The sequence below is a fragment of the Eumetopias jubatus genome, unplaced genomic scaffold (genome assembly GCF_037043125.1).
Source record: "Eumetopias jubatus isolate StellerSeaLion01/CBP00866 unplaced genomic scaffold, mEumJub1_p1.0 scaffold_4, whole genome shotgun sequence".
In the NCBI taxonomy this organism is placed as follows: Eukaryota; Metazoa; Chordata; class Mammalia; order Carnivora; family Otariidae; genus Eumetopias; species Eumetopias jubatus.
The window spans coordinates 54,172,928-54,194,796 of record NW_028274810.1 but is presented as its reverse complement, the minus strand read 5'-3'; the positions used below and the strand labels follow the sequence as shown (position 1 = coordinate 54,194,796).

The 21,869-nt window shown below is 40.3% G+C and overlaps 1 protein-coding gene across 1 annotated transcript in view; it reads left to right on the top strand.

The window, feature by feature from the left end:
• The first annotated feature begins 278 nt into the window (after positions 1–278).
• RAVER2 (ribonucleoprotein, PTB binding 2) overlaps positions 279–21,869 on the top strand; it is a 95,338-nt gene continuing 73,747 nt past the window's right edge. Inside the window, exon 1 of the mRNA XM_088022396.1 lies at positions 279–536. Coding sequence (XP_087878522.1) covers positions 279–536 — 258 coding nt within the window. The remainder of the gene's footprint in view (positions 537–21,869) is intronic.

The window sequence follows — 21,869 nt, the reverse complement described above, 5'->3', positions numbered from 1 at the left end:
CCCGCTGGGCGGGCGGCAGGGATGGGCGCCGCCCGTGCGCGGGGGCCGGAGCCCAAGAGGGAGGTTCCCGCGAGGTGGTTCTCGGGCTCCTCCTCGGCGCTCAGGTTTCCTCTCCCGCCGGCTGGCTGCTGGCTGCGGCGCCGCCTCCCTCCCCCCTACGGCCGGGCCCACTCTGCGGCCTCTGCCCGCCTCGCCCCCGCCCGGGCCTCCTCCCGCTTTCTCTCTCCGCTTCCCCTCGAGCCTCCGGAGGAGCCCGCAGCCGCGGGGCCCCGGGGAAGATGGCGGCGGCGGCGGCTGGAGGCGGCTGCGGCGAGGGGGGCGCGGGCCTGGGCGGCGCGGCGGGGTCGGGGCCGGGGTCGGGGTCGGGGCCGCGCGGGCGGGGCCCCTCCGGCGGCGCGAGCGAGGACGCCCGGTGCCCCGCGCCCAGCGCGCTGCACCCCGAAGAGGTCGCCGCGCGGCTGCAGCGGATGCACCGGGAGCTGAGCAACCGCAGGAAAATCCTGGTGAAAAACCTGCCCCAGGACAGCAACTGCCAGGTACGAGGATAGTGCTGGGAGGCGACCCGTCCCGGGGGCATCGGAGCAGGGCTCCAGTGGGAAGCTGCCCGGAGGCGTCCAGGCTGGTGCCCGGAGCCTTGGAACGGTCGAGGGGAGGAGGGGGGGGCGGTGCGGAGTTAGAACCCTCTGTCGCTTTTGCAAAGCCCCCCGGTTTCTGAGCCTGCGGTTCCCCTGCGAGGGTGGCAGATTGGGAAACTGAGGCTCTGAGAGGCGAAGCGGCTGGTCCAAGGTCACGGGAATCCGGGGAGGCTGTCCTTAGCCCGCCCCGCTCTTTTCTTTCCCCTGTGGCCCTTGCGTGTGTGGGGCGAGGAGAAGGGGTCGCGGAGTAGTAGGGGAAATGTAGGTGAAGGAGAGTGGAGGTGAGCCATGCAGCACGGTTTTGGGGGGTCAAGTTTTCAGGGGATGGAGGGTCCCTCCGGGGTCCTCCGGACTTGGGTGTGCCGTGGGGGACGGGGTCACGGGAGACCTGGAAGTGAGTTTTGCTGTTGCAGAAGCACTTGCCCAAGTTTGTATGGAAGAACTCTGTCACCCCCCCGCCCCCCCCAGGTTACCAAAGCCCCAGAATGGAGAGGTTATCGCTGAGCTTTGGGGAACCTTGCGGCCACCTCTGCCATGCCAAGTACCGGAGGATTTGTTACTCAGTGACTCAAGGAGGCTTAAAGATAGGCTACTTTGAGTCTTTGATCCCGATTAACTGGTAACTGTTGCTTCAAGATTAGAAACTTTGCATCTATTTAACTTTAGTGCCAAAGTCTACATGCTCCTTGTAGAAAAGCGAGAAAATACAGAGAAACACAAAGGAGAAGAATAGAAATCACCTGTTTTTTTTCTCTACTTGAAGTGTAGTTGACGCACACTGTTATATTAGTTTCAGGTGTACAACATAGTGGACAATTCCATACGTTAGGCATTGCTCAGTACGATGTTACCATCTGTCACCATACAAAGTTATTACAATGTTGTTGACTAGTTTCCCAATGGTGTACTTCGCATGCGCATTATTATTTTATAACTGGAAGTTTGTGCCTCTTAATCTCCTTCACCTGTTTCGCCCATCCCCCCATCCTTCTCCCTTCTGGCAACCACCAGTTCTATGAGTCTGTTTTGTTCTTTTGTTTTTTAGATACCATGTATAAGTGAAATCATATGGCATTTGTCTTTTGCAGTCTGACTTATTTCACTTAGCATAATCCATGTTGTCACCAATGGCAAGGAAATATTTCTGTATCTCTGATACTTAAAGACAGCCATTGTTAACATGAGATATTATCCTTCTCCCTTTTCCTGTGCCTGTGTATACATAAGTATTTTTGTTTCACCACAAGAAAAAAAAAAAGGAGAGACACCATGTCTTTGTACTTCAGGGTTTCTTAATTGTCTAGATGTTTATGTATATTTCATATATAGCTTGAATTCGTGTGGATGGGGGAGGGTGGGCTGTCCTGCTAGTGGCAGATCTGGGCCGATTTGTGTAGTTTCTCCTGTAACAGGATACAGGGAATTGCGAGTGGGCTGGCTATTGATAATTGCACGGCAGTTCTTTCATAAGACCCATAAAATAATGAGAGCAATGCCTCATTATTATGTAATTATACCTTACAATAAATGAGAGCATATGACCTTATAATCTATATACATGAGGGGCCATTTTGTTTAAGCAACGTAAAGAAGTCTCTGTCAATACAATGTATCTCATCCCTCTTTCAGCTCTTTCCATTATTGTCCACTTCCCATCTGTTAGGTAATAATTTATGATGCTAACTATAAGAACACCTGCAATGGACTGATTTCATAGAAGCAAATTTCCCCTACCCATGCAAATAGAAGACAGCAATGGGGCTCAGGAAGAGTGATGCCTGGAAGAGGCAGGTGGCATTGAAAAGAAAAAAACTGAAGGAACAGCAGCTCTGTGTATAGATAATCTAGGAAAAAAGAGATGGAGAAGTGTCTTATTATTTTTGTAGAGTGTCACCTATTTTTATATTTCCTTGCATTCTAAAATATTTAGATACAACATTCTGGACAGTTGGCTCTAGCCTTGTTTTGCTCTTTGTATCTTCCTCATTTCCCTTATTAAGAGACATGAACAAATCAAAGGGTCTAGAAAAAGGAACAGTTTTAATTACTTGGCATTAATGATGGATGGAGATTTTATGAGAATTATACTGATTTCTATTTTTTGAGATATCCTTTCTCTGTTATGAATTTATGTTTGGCCTGAATCTTAGGATTTTCTGTAAGGTACCAAGCATAAACTATTGAATAAAATTGGTATAAGATCTACATGTCTAGATGAGTCTTTTACTGCCAAGTATCTTAAATTTTTATGTTTAAATTCTTATGCTATGTTTTTTTGAGAATTGAAGAATTTCAGCTAAGCAAAAAAAAAAAAAAAGTTAGGATCTAGAGATTAGTTTCCAGACTTGTTCTAGCATTTTTTCCTATGATGATTTATATTATAAAACATTGTTTTTAATATTTCTGATGTGTAGTTTTAAAATCTAAACATATCAGTGTTTGAGTAGTGTTTTTTCTGTCATCTTCTGTACTTGTATCTTTGCTAGTTTTCTGCTCAAAATCATAACTATGTGGTCTGTGTTAAATAAGTAGAATAGACCAAAGTATGCTAGTTTTTAAAAGCAATTAAAAGACAGTCTTTAATTAGACTGAGCATTGCTATTTTTATCGGCTGAATAAAATGAACATATACTTAATAAAGTTCTAATATTTTCATAAATATATTTTGCAAGGATTTTTTTATATTTTGTCTTTTATTTCCCTTCACAATTCTAATGTCTAATTCTAATGTCTTGGCTGCATTTTACTCGACTTAGAAGTGAGGATTTAACTTGAATTTTATGTTGAGCCTTTTAGCATTTATTGCTTGGCTAAACTATTCCTTGTGAAATAACTAACATGGTTTAAGAAAAAGCTACTTTTTGTTCAGTTATTAAGTAATCAGGTATTTTAAATATCAAATTCCTGTTCTTTTCTAGAGGACTCTACAGGTTCATTCATTCATTCATTTATACTAGAATATTACATTAAGGATCGAGGCCATTCCTAACTGTAGTTCTCAAACTGTATAGTGATGTCTCTAGAAAAGTTCCATTGGTAACTGATTAGTAGGAGCCCAATAATACTGTTTTAACATTTTTAAAACATGAGTGTTTCCTTTATTAAACATGATTTTTAGTAATCTTACTCAAATTATCGTTTTTGGTAAAAACAGTTCTCAAAAGCTGCCTCATTTAAGTTACTGTGCCATCCGTCACGGCTGTCTGGTTGGCCGCCTACGCTTTCTTGAATCCTCCTAGCCCTCTGTGTTTTCATAGTCTCAGATCTGGTTCATGTCCCTTTTCATCTCTTGCCCAGACTATTACAACTTTTCTGTTTATCATCTACCCTCATTATTGTCTGTGTTTCAGCGCATCCTGCTTACTGCTTCCCCTGAGAGAACCCCCTCCAAGGCACAAATCCAGTCATGTCACTCTCCTGCAAAAAAAAAAAAAAGAAAGAAAGAAAAGAAAGGCTGGGCTCTACATTCCCAGCACTGCTTCTCAAACTCTTCCTCCAATGGCCCTCAACATGTCTCCTTTCCTCAAATTGTAAGGAATAGTGAAGCTCAGTTAGCCTACCCCAAGAATGAAATTGCTTTGAAGCTTCATGTTCTCCCTGAAAAATTCATATTAATTTTATGTTCTACTAGTAAACTTGGATTTAATGTAAACACAGTGACTTAAACTTGTTTCACTGTCCTCCAATTTTTTTTTCATAAACTTGACACTTATGGAAGATGCACATATTTATCCTCTGATTTTCCATACCATGGAGTGCTCATACCTTGGTTTGAAAGCACAACATAATAGGATAGAAATCTAAGACTCTAGGCGTTTTGTGACTTGGCCCCTGCCTATATTGCAGTCTCATTTCTTCTTAGTCCTACATTGGATTCTACTCTAGTTTTCTCAAGCTACTTAGACTCCCAAGTACTTCAGGCCACTGTGATTTGGATATTTATAGTAATGTCTTTGAATGTTTATGTTTTGGAATGTAATTGTAGTAATTTATCATGAATAACATTTGTAATAATTATAATTACATGAATAATAACAATGTTGAGAACACTGGTTCTTATTCAGAATAGCCATTGTGAATGTGTGTGTGTGAATAGTCTTTTGCAGCTCTGAACTTAGAATTTTGATTTAAGGTAATGTCCTAATACGTGTTTTTTATTGCCCTTCCTATACATTGTTTATATTTGTTGGTTAGCCTGGTTCTATTTCAAAGAACTGTTAATTCTGGGGTTTCAAAATGGAGAAGACAGTGGCATTTACTCCCTATGTTGTTTGAATTCACTTTTTTTTCTAACACGTTGGGTATGTGTACAGGTGTTTTGTTCTTGTTGTGTTGATTTTAGAATCTGAATGCGATTTTCTTGTGTAATTGAGAGAAAATGTGAAGTGCTTAGGGCTAACAGCCAGGATCCCTAATAGAAGAAACATTCTATTGTCTCACTCTGGGCTTTCATTTCAAAGTACTCTATTATAATGGTTAATTGAGAAGCTTGATGGTTAATTCACAGAGGTCTGTGTGAAAGCATAGTATTATTTACTAAGTACTTTTTAGAATAACAAACCACCTAATGTAGAAAACTCCAGTTGTTTTTCTTTTTAAAAGCTACTTATTCCGGCCGCCTGGGTGGCTCAGTTGGTTAAGCGACTGCCTTTGGCTCAGGTCATGATCCTGGAGTCCCAGGATCGAGTCCCACATCAGGCTCCCTGCTCAGCAAGGAGCCTACTTCTCCCTCTAACCCTCCCCCCTCTCATGTACTCTCTCTCTCTCATTCTCACTCTCTCTAAATAAATAAATAAATCTTAAAAAGTAAAATAAAAGCTATTTATTCTTGTTCTTCTTTCATATTGGTCAAAAACCAATAGAATTTTCTCACATACAGTTTGTTTTTTAACAGAGATTTTAAAATATACATTATTTGTTTTCCCTAATACTATATTCAGTAATTCCTGCCTCTTATTGTATTGGGCTCTTGTTCACTTTCTCCTGATAATACTGGGATATTTGTGTGTTTTGAAATTATTTTCCTTATCAAGAATGCCATTTTGCTTACTTCCAAAGGTTACTTTTCGTAGTGTAGTTTACATGACTTAAAAGTTATCATTTTCTAATGTAATCAGAATTTCATGATAAGTTGTACCCCTTTTCTGCATGTTTTATTATGCTTCTCCCAATGTAACAAGGGCACCGAAAGCTGCTAGAGGAACATCTTCTAGATTTCTGGGTCGCCGCTGGCTCGGTAAGTTTCTTGTCTTGGCAGGAATTCTTGAAAAGTGTTTCAGCAATGCTTATTCTCTGATCTGAAAAGATACTTGCAAAGAGCAGTACTTTGTGGTCAGCATCACAATGCTGCGTGTTAACAAGCAGCCCAAAGAAGTCTCAGGTGATTTATAGGCCATTTCCTAATTAATGAGTAGGTTATGCTTATAAAGTATTTTTTGGAGTTGTACCACATTTTCCCATAGGAGAATATGGCAGATGGTATTTGGTGCTGTTGGTTAGCCTTTTAACAATGATTTAAGCTACGGTGCTTCTGAAGTTTAAGATTACTCTAAATAGTACCATAACTTCTAAAGAGCTTTGTGCAGGAACAGAGACACTCCCAGCTTCAAATCATTGACGGGTACACCTGTGCCTTATGTCAGCATGCGAGAAAAAGCTGTATTTAAGGCAATTGTTCTTTAAATAAACAAGATTCTGAACATCGGGGAAGCAATAAATCATCTCTGATTGGAAGGCTGTTGCTGAAAGGGATCCCTCTGACCCTCTGAGTTTTGTCTCTTACTACTATTTGCATTTACCTTCCCTACCTTAGAGCCGGCTGTCCTTAGGAGCTACCAGAGCCCATTTCTTATTTGTGGGCAGAAAGTTTTATGCTTAGGTCTACTTAGACTAGCTGAAACAGACAAGTAAAGGAATGTTATTTTTTTTTTAAGATTTTATTTATTTGAGATCAAGAGAGTGAGGGCTCAGGAGAGGGGAGTGAGAGTGAGCTGGAGCAGGGTGAGGGGCAAAGGGAGAAGCAGATGTGGGGCTTGATCCTGGGCCTGCGGTATCATGACCTGAACTGAAGGCAGATGCTTAACTGACTGAGCCACCCAGGTGCCCCAGGAATGTTAAAATGTAGATAAAACAAAATTATCGATAAATTTAAATATTCTATAAATGCTTATCTGAAACCTTGGCTCTGTTTGTATTTTGTTGGCTTAGGGAGGTAATTGCCTTACTCTGTGCATTGAGAGGGGTAAGAAGTGAGAAGTGGGAAAGTCAGAACACTAGTCTGATTATTTTGGCTTTTACTTATCTGCAGAGGATTGTCCTTGGCTGCTGTGCTGAATATCTTTCATATGTTCCTCCAGATCTGTCTCCATCCTTCTTAGCTGCTCTGTGTCCTGGGAGGCTTATCTTACTGTGGATTACATTAAAAAGGCTCTCTCCTCCTCTGGTTTCTAGGTTGCATTTGGCCAGAGCCACCAGTGGGAGATCAAAGGGTGACGGAGAGATAGATTGGAGAATTTATTCACCCCATTCCCTTTCTGCTGGGATACCTTGAGTTGGCTCTTTCCTCTTTCAGAGGTCATGGTTCTTTCCGATGGTGCTCTCCATGCAATTAACGATCTCAGGGCTTTTGTAATCATTGTCCTTGCCTCCTTAGGTTTAGGGGTTATAGGGGACTGTTGCTAACCGTAGGCTTTTTTTAAGCCTTTGTAGGTAGTCTCTTTAAAAAATCTCTCCAGTTATTTAGTTTTTGAGTATGCCATGTTTCTTGCTGAGAACCTGATTCTCTCACCTACACAGTCTCCTTTCTTTCTCTTGTCTTTCCTAATAGCACCCAGATTTTCCTTTGAGGCTCTACTCTTCCCTTGTTATTTACTAACTTATATGGTTTGGGTCGATTTGATAGAGATTACCCCCATCTGTTTGGGTGACATAAAACAACAAACAGCATTCTTCCCTTTTGGCATTAGAATTGGTTGAAGTATGGGCAGTAACCTGGCCCTAAGCCAGTCAGTATGTCACAGTCCCTTGGCCATAGTGATTGTTTCAACCCAATATAATAAGAAGCTTAGGACTTTTGTTTGCTTGTTAAGATAGTGGATTCTCTTTCCTCCCACTGGATATGAGTGCAGAGACATATTGCCCTGATTTCAGCTGGCAGTCTGAGGACAGAGCAGACATCCAATGGAGGACTGACCCAAAGGGAAAAAAAGTAGAGAAACTGGACTGGAGCCCTGATCAAACTATATCTGAAACTTACCTCTGGATTTCATAGTTATACAAGCCACTAAGTTCTTTTTATTTCATGGATTTCAAGTTGGGTCTCATGTTACTACCAACCAATAGTATCCTAATACAGAATTTTGATTTAAAAAAAAAAAGCGTAAAATCTCAGTATTGGAAAGGATGGTAGAAAACATTTTATCTAACTTCTGCTTACTATGTAAATCTAATTTAGAGTTCTTGACACATGAATTCTTGCACACTTTTAACGCCTTTACTTTTAAAGACATCACTGCTTGGTAAGTTATTCTACTCCATCTTCAGACAGCTTTGTTATAAATGCCTTATTTATACTGAATATATAAAATTAATTTCCCTGAAATCCAACTTCTCTCCTCCCATAATACAGAGAATTTATGGTATTCATTTTTAACTTATAGCTTCAGTTCCTTCAAACCACTAGTTTTTAGGATATAAGTCCAACTTCAACTCCTTCAAACCACTAGTTTTTAGGATATGAGTCCAAATTTCCTCACAGTCTTGTTTTCCCCTGGAAACACACCATTGCCACTTTGTCATTGTATCCCTTAAAACAGGAGCATGGTTGTCTAATTGAGATCTTCCTATAATCCCTCTGCCAGAACAAATTTCTCTTTCCTCTGGATATCTATAACAACAATAACACATTTTGTTTATTGAGTACCTATTATTGCCAGACACTGTACATTGTATTTTGTTTACATTGTACTTAATCCTCATTTCAAGACTGTTAGATCAGAATTTCTCATTCCCATTTCATTGATAGGGAAACAGATACAAAATTAATGCCAAGAAGTTTGCCCAAGGTCATTCAACTAATTAGCAGTAGAGTTTGGAAAAGACTAATGTCTGTTTGATTCCAAAGCTCATATTCTTATCCTACTCTGTATTATAATTGTAATTCCCCCTTTGCACACATTGTAATGTGTTTCAAACGACAGGGATTGTGTAATACTTACCTTTGTATCACAGATATTTCACCTAGAACCTGACACACTGTTCCAAGGGAAATTTAAAGCAGAAGGGACTACCCACCTACTTTGTTCTAAAATGTTAGATTTCTATTAATATGTCTGACACACTGAAGCCCTCAGGATTGATTTATAAAATGAACAAATTTTGCATTGTAAGATTGTGCTGGCTTTTTTGGCAGTGATGTTACCCCACTTATCATAATTCAGTCAACTATTTATGACTTATGAGTAGGTTGTAAGCCATAAACCCTCTCTCCAGGAAAGTGCTGATATTCATAGACACAACATTTTGCATGCAATTTCAAGGGATTATGGATCTCTTGTAACTTATGCCTGATCTCACTGGAGAATTCAGACCCAGGTTGAGAAGTGCTTCCAGGCGAATGTAATTTGATCATGTTTGTGGGACTTCACCTGAGTAGAGATCACTTGAGCAGATCCAGAGGTGCTTCTTGAAGAGTTTTCATCAGAAACTGTTGGGAGCCTTATTTATGCAAAGGTGGGGGGCTCCTTCACCTGAGCAAGAATATAAATCAGGCTCCTTAATTTTCTTTCTTAAAAAAAGTCAACCGTTTGATGTAAAAGCTCATTGTTCTCTGGTGACCCAGCAGTACCAATTGATGTTTATAGGCACTGTGCCTGGCACAGAGGTTTACAAGGGATTGCAGTGTATTCTTTTCCCCCTAATGTTTATTAAATGTCAAAGATGGTTTCTCTTTAAAGAATGTCTCTCTTTAAAACATGGGAAGACTGATGTGCTGTTCAGTGTTCTTCACAATAAGTATTTATTGATAAGGAACAAGTTTCTCTCTTTTGTTAGATTTCTGAGTCCCTAACTGGTTGTGAGCCCCTAAACTTATTTTTTATGCATTTCATGCTTAATTTTGTGCTTATTTACTATCATTATCTTTAGGTGTGTGAACTTAGTCCTCACTTCCCTACGCTTGTACATTTTCTTTGTGTTTGAAGCTTTCTGTTAAATGTTTGTTACCACCTGAATGCCAAAATAGCATTAGATTTCATTGAATCTGTTTGTGCCTGTATTTGTGTGTGTAAACTTTGCCTCTCATCCTACTACCTTGCCCTACCCCATCAGACCCTTTTTGCCCCAGCCAATTGGGTTTTATATCTTTCCCCCTCAACCCACTACTGTGATTATCTGCTCTTAGCTCCCAGCTTGCTTTTATTTCCTGGACTTTGTATTTTCTATCACCCACAAGTTTAACTGCTTGCTTTTGATTCCAGATTAGTCTCCATGACTCTGACGTTCAACCCTGTGCACTTTTTACAGCCTGATCTAGAGTAAAGATAATGGCAGTAAACAAGAACATGTGAATCTGTGAAGTTTTAAATTTTGAGATAATCTGAAACTTACAGAAAAGTACAATACAAAGAACTTTTTCCCCCTCTGAACTGTTTGAGAGTGAATACTGATATGCCGCTTTACCACCCTGAGTACTTTATTGTACAAAATTGGACATTGTCCAGCATAGCCACATCACTACCATCAAAGTCAGAATAACTGCCACCTAATCCTTGGATCACATGTAAGTTTTGCTAGTTGTCCCACGAATGTCTTTCATACTGAAAAGATCCAGTTCAGAATTATGTATTGCATATAGTTGTGTCTTTTTAATATTCTTTAGTCTGGAATAAGTCTTCAGTCTTGGCTTGACTTTTATGACCTTGACCCCTTTGAAGATGATAAGCCAGTTATTTTGGGTTTTTGTTTGTTTGCTTTTTATTAACATATAATGTATTATTTGTTCAGGGTACAGGTCTGTGATTCATCAGTCTTAGACAATTCACAGCACTCACCATAGCACATACCCTCCCCAATGTCCATCACCCAGCCACCCCATCCCTCCCACCCTCTCCACTCCAGCAACCCTCAGTTTGTTTCCTGAGATTGAGAGTCTCTTATGGTTTGTCTCCCTCTCTGGTTTCGTCTTGTTACATTTCTCCCTCCCTTCCCCTATGATCCTCTGTCTTATTTCTCAAATTCCTCATATCAGTGAAATCATATGATAATTGTCTTTCTCTGATTGACTTATTTCGCTTAGCATAATACCCTCTAGTTCCATCCATGTCATTGCAAATGGCAAGATTTCGTGGGGTTTTTTTGTTGTTTTTTGGGGTTTTTTGAAGGCTGCATAATATTCCCTTGTGTATATATACCACATCTTCTTTATCCATTCATCTGTTGATGGACATCTTGGCTCTTTCTATAGTTTGGCTATTGTGGACATTGCTGCTATAAACATTGGGGTGCACGTGCCCCTTCGGATCCCTGCATCTGTATCTTTGGGGTAAATACCCAATAGTGCAATTGCTGGGTCATAGGGTAGCTCTATTTTCAACTTTTTGAGGAACCTCCATACTGTTCTCCAGAGTGGCTGCACCAGCTTGCATTCCCACCAACAGTGTAGGAGAGTTCCCCTTTCTCTGCATCCTCGCCAACATCTGTCGTTTCCTGAATTGTAAATTTTAGCCATTCTGACTGGTGTGAGGTGGTATCTCATTGAGGTTTTGATTTGGACGTCCCTGATCCAAGTGATGTTGAGCACTTTTTCATGTGTCTGTTGGCCATTTGGATGTCTTCTTTGCAGAAATGTCTGTTCATGTCTTCTGCCCATTTCTTGATTGGATTATTTGTTCTCTGGGTGTTGAGTTTGATAAGTTCTTTATAGATTTTGGATACTAGCCCTTTATCTGATATCTCATTTGCAAATATCTTCTCCCATTCTGTCAGTCATCTTTTGGTTTTCTTGACTGTTTCCTTTGCTGTGCAGAAGATTTTTATCTTGATGAAGTCCCAATAGTTCATTTTTGCTCTTTCTTCCCTTGCATTTGGCGATGTGTCTAGGAGGAAGTTGCTGCGGCTGAGGTCAAAAAGGTTGCTGCCTGTGTTCTCCTCAAGGATTTTGATGGATTCCTATCTCACATTTAGGTCTTTCATCCATTTTGAGTCTATTTTTGTGTGTGGTGTAAGGAAATGGTCCAGTTTCATTCTTCTGCATGTGGCTGTCCAATTTTCCTAACACCGTTTGTTGAAGAGACTTTTTTCCATTGGACATTCTTTCCTGCTTTGTAAAAGATTATTGACCATAGAGTTGAGGGTCCATTTCTGGGCTCTCTATTCTGTTCCATTGATCTATGTGCCTGTTTTTGTGCCAGCACCATAGTGTCTTCATGATTACAGCTTTGTAATAGAACTGGAAGTCCAGAATTGTGATGCCGCCAGCTTTGCTTTTCTTTTTCAACATTCCTCTGGGTATTTGGGGTCTTTTCTGTTTCCATACAAATTTTAGGATTATTTGTTCCATTTCTTTGAAAAAAGTTGATGGTATTTTGATAGGGATTGTGTTAAATGTGTAGATTGCTCTAGGTAGCATTGACATTTTCACAATATTTGTTCTGCCAATCCATGAGCATGGAACGTTTTTCTATTTCTTTGTGTCTTCCTCAATTTCTTTCATGAGTGTTCTATAGTTTTCTGAGTACAGATTCTTTGCCTCTTTGGGTAGGTTTATTCCTAGGTATCTTATGATTTTGGGTACAATTGTAAATGGGATCAACTCCTTAATTTCTCTTTCTTCTGTCTCGTTGTTCGTGTATAGAAATGCCACTGATTTCTGTGCATTGGTTTTATATCCTGCCACTTTACTGAATTCCTGTATGAGTTCTAGCAGTTTTTGGGTGGGGTCTTTTGGGTTTTCCACATAAAGTATCATATCATCTGCAAAGAGTGGGAGTTTGACTTCTTCTTTGCCGATTTGAATGCCTTTTGTTTCTTTTTCTTGTGTGATTGCTGAGGCTAGGACTTGTAGTACTATGTTGAATAGCAGTGGTGATAGTGGACATCCCTGCCATGTTCCTGACCTTAGGCGAAAAGCTCTCAATTATTCCTCATTGAGGATTACATTCTCTGTGGTTTTTTCATAGATGGCTTTTATGATATTGAGGTGTGTACCTTCTATCCCTACACTGTGAAGAGTTTTAATCAAGAAAGAATGCTGTACGGGCGCCTGAGTGGCTCAGTCGGTTTAAGCGACTGCCTTCGGCTCAGGTCATGATCCTGGAGTCCCGGGATCAAGTCCCACATCGGGCTCCCTGCTCGGCAGGGAGTTTGCTTCTCCTTCTGACCCTCTTCCCTCTCGTGCTCTCTATCTCTCATTCTCTCTCTCAAATAAATAAATAAAATCTTAAAAAAAAAAAAAAGGAAGAATGCTATACTTTGTCAAATGCTTTTTCTGCATCTATTGAGAGGATCATATGGTTCTTGTTCTTTCTTTTATTAATGTATTATATCACATTGATTTGCAGATGTTGAACCAAACTTGCAGCCCAGGAATAAATCCCACGTGGTCATGGTGAATAATCCTTTTAATGTACTGTTGGATCCTACTGGCTAGTATTTTGGTGAGAATTTTTGCATCCACGTTCATCACGGATGTTGGTCTGTAATTCTCCTTTTTGATGGGGTCTTTGTCTGGTTTTGGGATCAAGGTAATGCTAGCCTCATAAAATGAGTTTGGAAGTTTTCCTTCGATTTCTATTTTCTGGAACAGTTTCAGAAGAATAAGTATTAAATCTTCTTTAAATGTTGGTAGAATTCCCCTGGGAAGCCATCTGGCCCTGGGCTCTTGTTTGTTGGGAGATTTTTGATGACTGCTTCAATTTCCTTACTGGTTGGTTATGGGTCTGTTCAGGTTTTCTCTTTCTTCCTGCTTCAGTTTGGATAGTTGATACATCTCTGGGAATGCATCCATTTCTTCCAGATTGTCTAATTTACTGGCATATAGTTGCTCATAATATGTTCTTATAATTGTTTGTATTTCCTTGGTGTTGGTTGTGAGCTCTCCTCTTTCATTCATGATTTTATTTATTTGGGTCCTTTCTCTTTTCTTTTTGATAAGTCTGGCCAGGGTTTATCAATCTTATTAATTCTTTCAAAGAACCAGCTCCTAGTTTCATTGATTTGTTCTACTGTTCTTTGGTTTCTATTTCATTGATTTCTGCTCTGATCTTTATTTCTCTTCTCCTGCTGGGTTTAGGCTTTATTTGCTGTTCTTTCTCCAGCTCCTTTAGGTGTAGCGTTAGGTTGAGACCTTTATTGTTTCATGAGAAAGGCTTGTATTGCTATATACTTTCCTCTTAGGACTGCCTTTGCTGCATCCCAAAGATTTTGAACAGTTGTGTTTTCATTTTCATTAGTTTCCATGAGATTTTTAAAATTCTTCTTTAATTCCTGGTTGACCTGTTCATTCTTTACTAGGATGCTCTTTAGCCTCCATGTATTTGAGTTCTTTCCAACATTCCTCTTGTGAATGAGTTCTTGTTTCAAAGCATTGTGGTCCAAAAATGTGCAGGGAATGATCCCAATCTTTTGGTACCAGTTGAGACCTGATTTGTGACCTAGGATGTTATCTATTCTGGGCAGTGTTCCATGAGCACTAGAGAAGCATGTGTATTCTGTTGCTTTGGAATGGAATGTTCTGAATATATCTGTGAAGTCCATCTGGTCTACTGTGTCATTTAAAGTCTTTATTTCCTCGTTGATCTTTTGCTTAGATGATCCGACCATTTCAGTGAGGGGGGTGTTAAAGTCCCCTACTATTGTATTATTGTCCATGTGTTTCTTTGATTTTGATATTAATTGGCTTATATAATTGGCTGCTCCCATGTTAGGGGCATAGATATTTACAATTGTTAGATCTTCTTGTTGGATAGACCCTTTAAGTATGATATAGTGTCCTTCTTCCTCTCTTATTATAGTCTTTGGTTTAAAATTTAATTTGTCTGATACAAGGATTGCCACCCCAGCTTCCTTTTGATGTCCATTAGCATGGTAAATGGTTTTCTACCCCCTCACTTTCAATCTGGGGGTGTCTTTGGGTCTAAAATGAGTCTCTTGCAGAAAGCATATCGTTGGGTCTTGTTTTTCTATCCAATCTGATACCCTATGTCTTTTGATTGGGGCATTTAGCCCATTTCCATTCAAGGTAAATATTGAAAGATATGAATTTAGTGCCATTGTATTGCCTCTGTTCCTTTCTGTTCTGTTACTTTTAGGCTCTCTCTTTGCTTAGAGGACCCCTTTAAATATTTCCTATAGGGCTCTTTGGTGTTCACAAATTCTTTCAGTTTTTGTTTGTCCTGGAAGCTTGTTTATCTCTGCTTCTATTTTCAATGACTGCCAAGCTGGATATAGTATTCTTGGCTGCATATTTTTCTCATTTAGTGTCCTGAATATATCATGCCAGTCCTTTCTGGCCTGCCAGGTCTCTGTGGATAGGTCTGCTGCCAGTCTAATGTTTCTACTGTTGTGGGTTACAGACCTCTTGTCCCGAGCTGCTTTCAGCATTGTCTCTTTGTCTCTGAGACTTGTAAGTTTTACTATTAGATGTCAGAATGTTGACCTATATTTATTGATTTTGAGAGGGGTTCTCTGTGCTTCCTGGATATGGTGCCTGTTTCCTTCCCCACATTAGGGAAGTTCTCCACTATAATTTGCTCCAATATACCTTCTGCCCCTCTCTCTTCTGGGATCCCAATTATTCTAATACTGTTCCATCTTATGGTATCATTTATCTCTCAAATTCTCCCCTTATGATCCAGTGGTTATCTCTCTTTTTCTCAGCTTCTTTATTTTCCATAGTTTGGTCTTCTACATCACTAATTCTTTCTTCTGCCTCATTTATCCTAGCAGTTAGAGCCTCCATTTTTTATTGCACCTCATTAATAGCCTTTTTGATTTCAACTTGGTTAGATTTTAGTTCCTTTATTTCTTCAGAAGGGGATTCTCTGATATCTTCTATGTTTTTTTCAAGCCCAGCTAGTATCTTTATAATTGCCATTCCGAACTCTAGTTCCGACATCTTACTAATGTCCGTATTGATTAGGTCCCTGGCAGTGGTTACTGCCTCTTGTTCTTCTTTTTGAGGTGAGTTTTTCCATCTTGTCATTTTGTCCAGAGAAAAATAGATGAATGAGAGAACAAAATGCTAAAAGGGTAACAATGACCCCAGAAAAATGTACGCTAAACAAATCAGAAGAGACCCAAAACCAGGGGGAAAAGAAAAAAAAAAAGAATATGATCAGGCTGGTGAATAGAACAGAGCCACACACTAGATTTTGGGTGTATTTTGGTCTGTTAGACGAAACTGCCTCCCAAAATTTTAAAGAAAGAAAAGCATATATATACAAAAATAAGGGTAAATACGATGAAGGGATGGAATATGACTATAAAGATGAAAATTCAAAAAGATTTTTAAAAAAACGGAATTGATCAGATAAGTTGGTTGAAAACAGAAAGAAGAAAAATTAAAAAAAAAAAAAAAAGAATGTGATCAGGCAGGAGACTAGAACAAAGCCATACACTAGATTTAGGGCATATTTTGGTCTGTTAGAAGAAACTGTATCCCAAAATTTTAAAGAAACACACACACACACACACACACACACACACACACACGGTTAAATACAATGAAGGGATAGAATATAACTGTAAAAATGAAAATTAAAAAAGATTTTTAAAAAGGAATTGATAAGATGGTTGAAAAAGGAAAGAAAAATTTAAAAAATAATAGAATAAGAAAAAAATTTTAAAAATTTTAAAAATTAACTTTGAAAGACTAAAGAATCATGGGGAAAAAGCCATGAATTCTATGTGCTCTGTTCCCCTAGAGCTGGAGTTCTGCCGTTCTCATTGCACGGTAAACTTGGTCTTGGCTGGCTATTCTTGCTGATCTTCTAGGGGAGGGGCCTGTTGCGGTGGTTCCCAAATGTCTTTGCCGGAGGCGGAATTGCCCCACCCTTACTGGGGCCCGGGTTAAGTAATCTGGTTGGGTTTGCTCTCAGGAGCTTTTGTTCCCTGCAAGCTTTCCGTAGAGCTTTGGAAGACGAGAGTGAAAATGGCGGCCTCCCAATCTCTGCCCTGGAAGAGCCGAGAACTCGGGGCCCCGCTCCTCAGTAAGCCCCCAGAGAAAAGCAGTCAGTCACTCCTGTCTCCCTGGTCTCCGGCCGCACTCTGTGCTCACCCAGCCTGTGACCGAGTGTTTCTATCTCTGGCACCTGACCCCGTGTGGAGTCTCCAAGCCTAGCAGATCCCTGCGGTGTGTTCCTGTGCCACTCCTCCCGGGGGAGGAAGAGGAGTCTCCCCAGATCTGCTGCTTGTTGGGTCCCTGCTGGAGGAGCAGTGGCCTGACTGTGCCGCGGATCATGGTTTATGGGAACCCTGAGTTGAGAGACCGCTCCTCGGCTCCATCTCTGCAGCCAGCTTCCCCACTCCTGCAGCCAGCTTCCCCACTCCTATACCTGGGAGCTCTGCTGCACTCAGGCACCCCCAGTCTTTCTGTGACCCTGAGGGTCCTGAGACCACACTGTCCCACGAGGGTTCCACCCCCCGCTTAGCCACTGGAGCAATGTCCCTCAGTGGAGCTGACTTCTCAAAGTTCCGATTTTGTGCTCTGCTGCTCAATCCCTTCCCGGTAGCTGGCTGACGGAGCCTCCCTTCCCCCATGGTCTGTCTTTCCAAATATCGCCTTGGATTCACTTCTCCACACATCCTACCTTCCAGGAAGTGGTCACTGCTATTGTTTTCTTCAATCTCCTGTTGAGTTTGTAGGTGTTCATAATGGTTTGATAGCTATCTAGCTGAATTCCTGGGACCAGACGAAGTTTAGGTCTCCTACTCCTCCACCATCTTGTTCCTCCCTTAGGCCCTTTATATTGTAGAATGTCCTTTAATGTGGGGTTGTCTGATGTTTCTCGGTGATTAGATTCAAGTTAAGTATTCTTGGCAAGAATATAACAGGGTGGTGCATGTTTTAGATTTTGGTCCATTGTTGATAAAGTTAATTTTGATCATTTTGATTTTTTTAATTAAAGTGGTATCTGCCAGGCTTCTTCATGAAAAGTTTTTCCCTTTGTACTAATAATGATTTTAAAGGGGGCATACTTTAATTAAGACTGTGTAAATATTCTATTCCCTTTCAAGTGTTCAGTTTATTTACTAAGTTATATTAAAAATAGGCTCATGGGTTCCTTTGTTGCTCAGTGAGTTACACTTCATTAATGTGATTACTTATTTTCATGCTTAAATTGTTTTGGACTTGGGCAGTGGGAGCTTCTTCAAGCTGGCCCCCATGTCCTCTTTCAAAATCTTTTATTTTGCAGTAATTTTAGACTTAAAGAAAAAACTGCAAAGATAGCACATAGAGTTCCTCTATATTCTTTACCCAGTTTCCATTCATACTACGTCTTAAATACTCAAGGTATGTTAGTCAGGACTAAGACATTAACATTGGTACATTATTATTAACTGAACGTCAGAATTTGTATTTCATTAGTTTTCTCACTTATGTCCTTTTTGTGTTCAAAGATCCAATTCAGGGTGCTACATGGCACTCAGTTGTTATGTCCCATTAGTCTCTCTTCTGTACCAGTTTCTCAGTCTTTTCTTGTTCTTTTTTGTAAGATTCTATTTATTTATTTATTTATTCATTTGAGAGAGAGAGAGAGACAGTGACAGTGCGTGAGCACGGGGGAAGGAGCAGAGGGGAGAAGGACAAGTAGACTCTTTGCTGTGTGTGAAGCCCGACTCGAAGCTTGATCTCACAACCCTGAGATCATGACCTGAACGGAAATCAAGAGTCAGACACTTAACCGACTGAGCCACCCAGGTGCTATAGTCTTTCCTTGTTTTATATGACCTTCAGTTTTGGTCCGATATCTTTTAAAATGCCCCTCAATTTGGGTTTGTATGATGTTTTTCTCGTGAGAGATTAGGGTTATGGAATTTTGGTAAGAATTCCACAAAGGTGGGTGCCAGGGTGGCTCAGTCGTTAAGTGTCTGCCTTCAGCTCGGGTCATGATCCCAGGGTCCTGGGATCGAGCCCCGCATTGGGCTTCCTGCTCTGAGGGAAGCCTGCTTCTCCCTCTCCCACTCCGCCTGCTTGTGTTCCCTCTCTCGCTGTCTCTCTCTCTCTCTCTCTCTCTCTCGCTCTCTCATAAATAATGAATGAATGAATGAATGAATGAATGAATGAATGAATGAATTCCACAGAGGTGAAGTACCCTCAAAGATGAGTTGACCATAGAGTTGAGTGTCCATTTCTGGGATCTCTATTCTGTTCCATTGAACTATGTGTCTGTTTTTGTGCCAGTACCACATTATCTTGATCACAGCTTTGTAATGCCACAAGCTTTTCTTTTCTTTTTCAACATTCCTCTGGCTATTTGGGGTCTTTTCTGGTTCCATACAAATTTTAGGATTATTTGTTACATTTCTTTGAAAAAAGTTGATGGTATTTTGATAGGGATTGAGTTAAATGTGTAGATTGCTCTAGGTAGCACTGACATTTTCACAATAGTTGTTCTGCCAATCCAGGAGCATGGAATGTTTTTCCATTTCTTTGTGTCTTCCTCAATATCCTTCATAAGCATTCTGTAGTTTTTGGAGCACAGATCCTTTACCTCTTTGGTTAGGTTTATTCCTAGGTATCTTACGGTTTGGGTGCAATTGTACATGGGATCAATTCCTTAATTTCTCTTTCTTCTGTCTCATTGTTAGTGTATAGAAATGCAACTGATTTCTGTGTATTGATTTTGTATCCTTACACATTGCTGAATTCCTGTATGAGTTCTAGCAATTTTGGGGTGGGGTCTTTTGGGTTTTCCACATAAAGTATCATGTCACCTGCAAAGAGTGGGAGTTTGACTTCTTCTTTGCCAAGTTGAATGCCTTCTATTTCTTTTTGTTGTCTGATTGCTGAGGCTAGGACTTCTAGTACTATGTTGAACAGCAGTGGTGGGAGTGGGCATCCCTGTCATGTTCCTGACCTTAGGGGAAAAGCTGTCAGTCTTTCCCCATTGAGAATGATATTCGTTGTGGGCTTTTCATAGATGACTTTTATGATATTGAGGCATGTTCCCTCTATCCCTACACTTTGGAGAGTTTTAATCAAGAAAGGATGCTATATTTTGTCACATGCTTTTTCTCCATCTCTTGAGAGGATCATATGGTTCTTGTCCTTTCTTTAATTAATGTGATGTATCACGTTGATTGATTTGTGAATGTTGAACCATCCTTGCAGTCTAGGAATAAATTCCACTTGGTCGTGGTGAATAATCCTTTTAATGTATTGAAAGATACAAATGTAGTGATCTAGGGGCACCTGCACCCCAATGTTTATAGCAGCACTGTCCACAATAGCCAAACTGTGGGAAGAGCTGAGATGTCCATCGACAGACGAATGGATAAAGAAGATGTGGTGTATATATATATACAATGGAATATTACTCAGCCATCAGAAAGGATGAATACTTACCATTTATATCGACCTGAAGGGTATTATGCTGAGGGAAATAAGTCAGAGAAAGACAATTATCATATGGTTCTACTCATATAAACAGGGCAGAGGACTGTAGGGGGAGGGAGGAATAAAAGAATGGGAAGTCATCAGAGAGGGAGAAAAACCATTAGAGACCCTTACCTATAGGAATCAAACTGAGGGTTGCTGGAGGGGAGGTGGGTGAGGGGATGGGGTAATTGGGTGATGGGCATTAAGGAGGGCGTGTGATGTGATGGGCACTGGGTGTTATACCCAACTGATAAATTATTGAACACTACATCTGAAACTAATGATGTACTATAAGTTGGCTAATCGAATTTAAATTTTTTTAAGAAGTACCCTCATAAGACACCAGATAGCTTGCTGTCTGCATGTGCCTCCCCTTCCCTGTCCTAAATATGCAAGCACTAAAGAAAGGCCATGTGAGGATGATTAAAAGTTTATAAACCATGTCAGAGAGTTTAGATTTTATTTTAAGGGAAATGAAGATACATTGAAATATTTAAACAAGGGAGCCATGCAATCTGATTTCTAGCTATCAAAAAGTAAAACTGTGTTGGTTTGCCTTCTCCCTTTCAAACCTTGTTCTTGGCCTGATCCTCATTCCAAGGTTAGGAGGTTGATGATTCAGTAAGCTTTAGGAAGGTGATGGGAATGAATGTTTCATAGACTTTATTTTTGTAGTGCTGACACTTAAGATACAATACAGTATAGTAGTTCACTGTGTTTGCTCTGGAGTCTGTTAACTTGGGTTTGAATACCAGATCCATCACATACTATCTATACTGCAAGTAACTATACATTCCTAGGCCTCAGTGTCCTCATCTTTAAAATCTGGATAATAGAGTACCTGGGTGGCTCAGTTGGTTAAGCATCCAACTCCTGATTTCATCTCAGATCATGACCTCAGGGTTGTGAGATCAAGCCATGCATTAGGCTCCATGCTGGGCATGGAACCTGCTTAAGATTCTCTCTCCCTTCCCCCTCCCAATATTTCCCATTCAAATAAATAAATAAATAAATAAATAAATAAATAAATAAATAAATAGAATTTGGGTAATGAAATTCATCTAATTTGGGCTAAATAGGATTGGAGATAATGTCTATACAGTGCCTGGGATAAAGTGAACACTCAGTAAGTAATAATTATTATTCTGCTAATAAAGCTGGTAGTTTATTAATCTTTTTTCTTTGTTTTTAGGCAAAATTAGAATGTTCCTCTGGCAAAAAGTTTGTATTCAAATGAACTTCCCAACAAAGCAGTTTCATTGAAAGCTGTTAAAAATTTACCCAAGTTAAAATTGACATCACATTTACTCAGCTAATATCACAAAAGATATTATATGATAGCCCCTGCATTGGGCAAAAAAAAAAGGGAGGGGGCGCCTGGGTGGCTCAGTCGTTGGGCATCTGCCTTTGGCTCAGGTCGTGATCCCAGGGTCGTGGGATTGAGCCCCACGTCGGGCTCCCTGCTCCACCGGAGGCCTGCTTCTCCCTCTCCCTCTCCCCCTGCTTGTGTTCCCTCTCTCACTGTGTCTCTCTCTCTCAAATAAATAAATTAATTAAAAAAAATAGAAGAAAAGGTATTACCTGGTGTGGAACATGCAAATGCAGTTCCAAGCAAGCAATAGCACATGTAGGTCTGG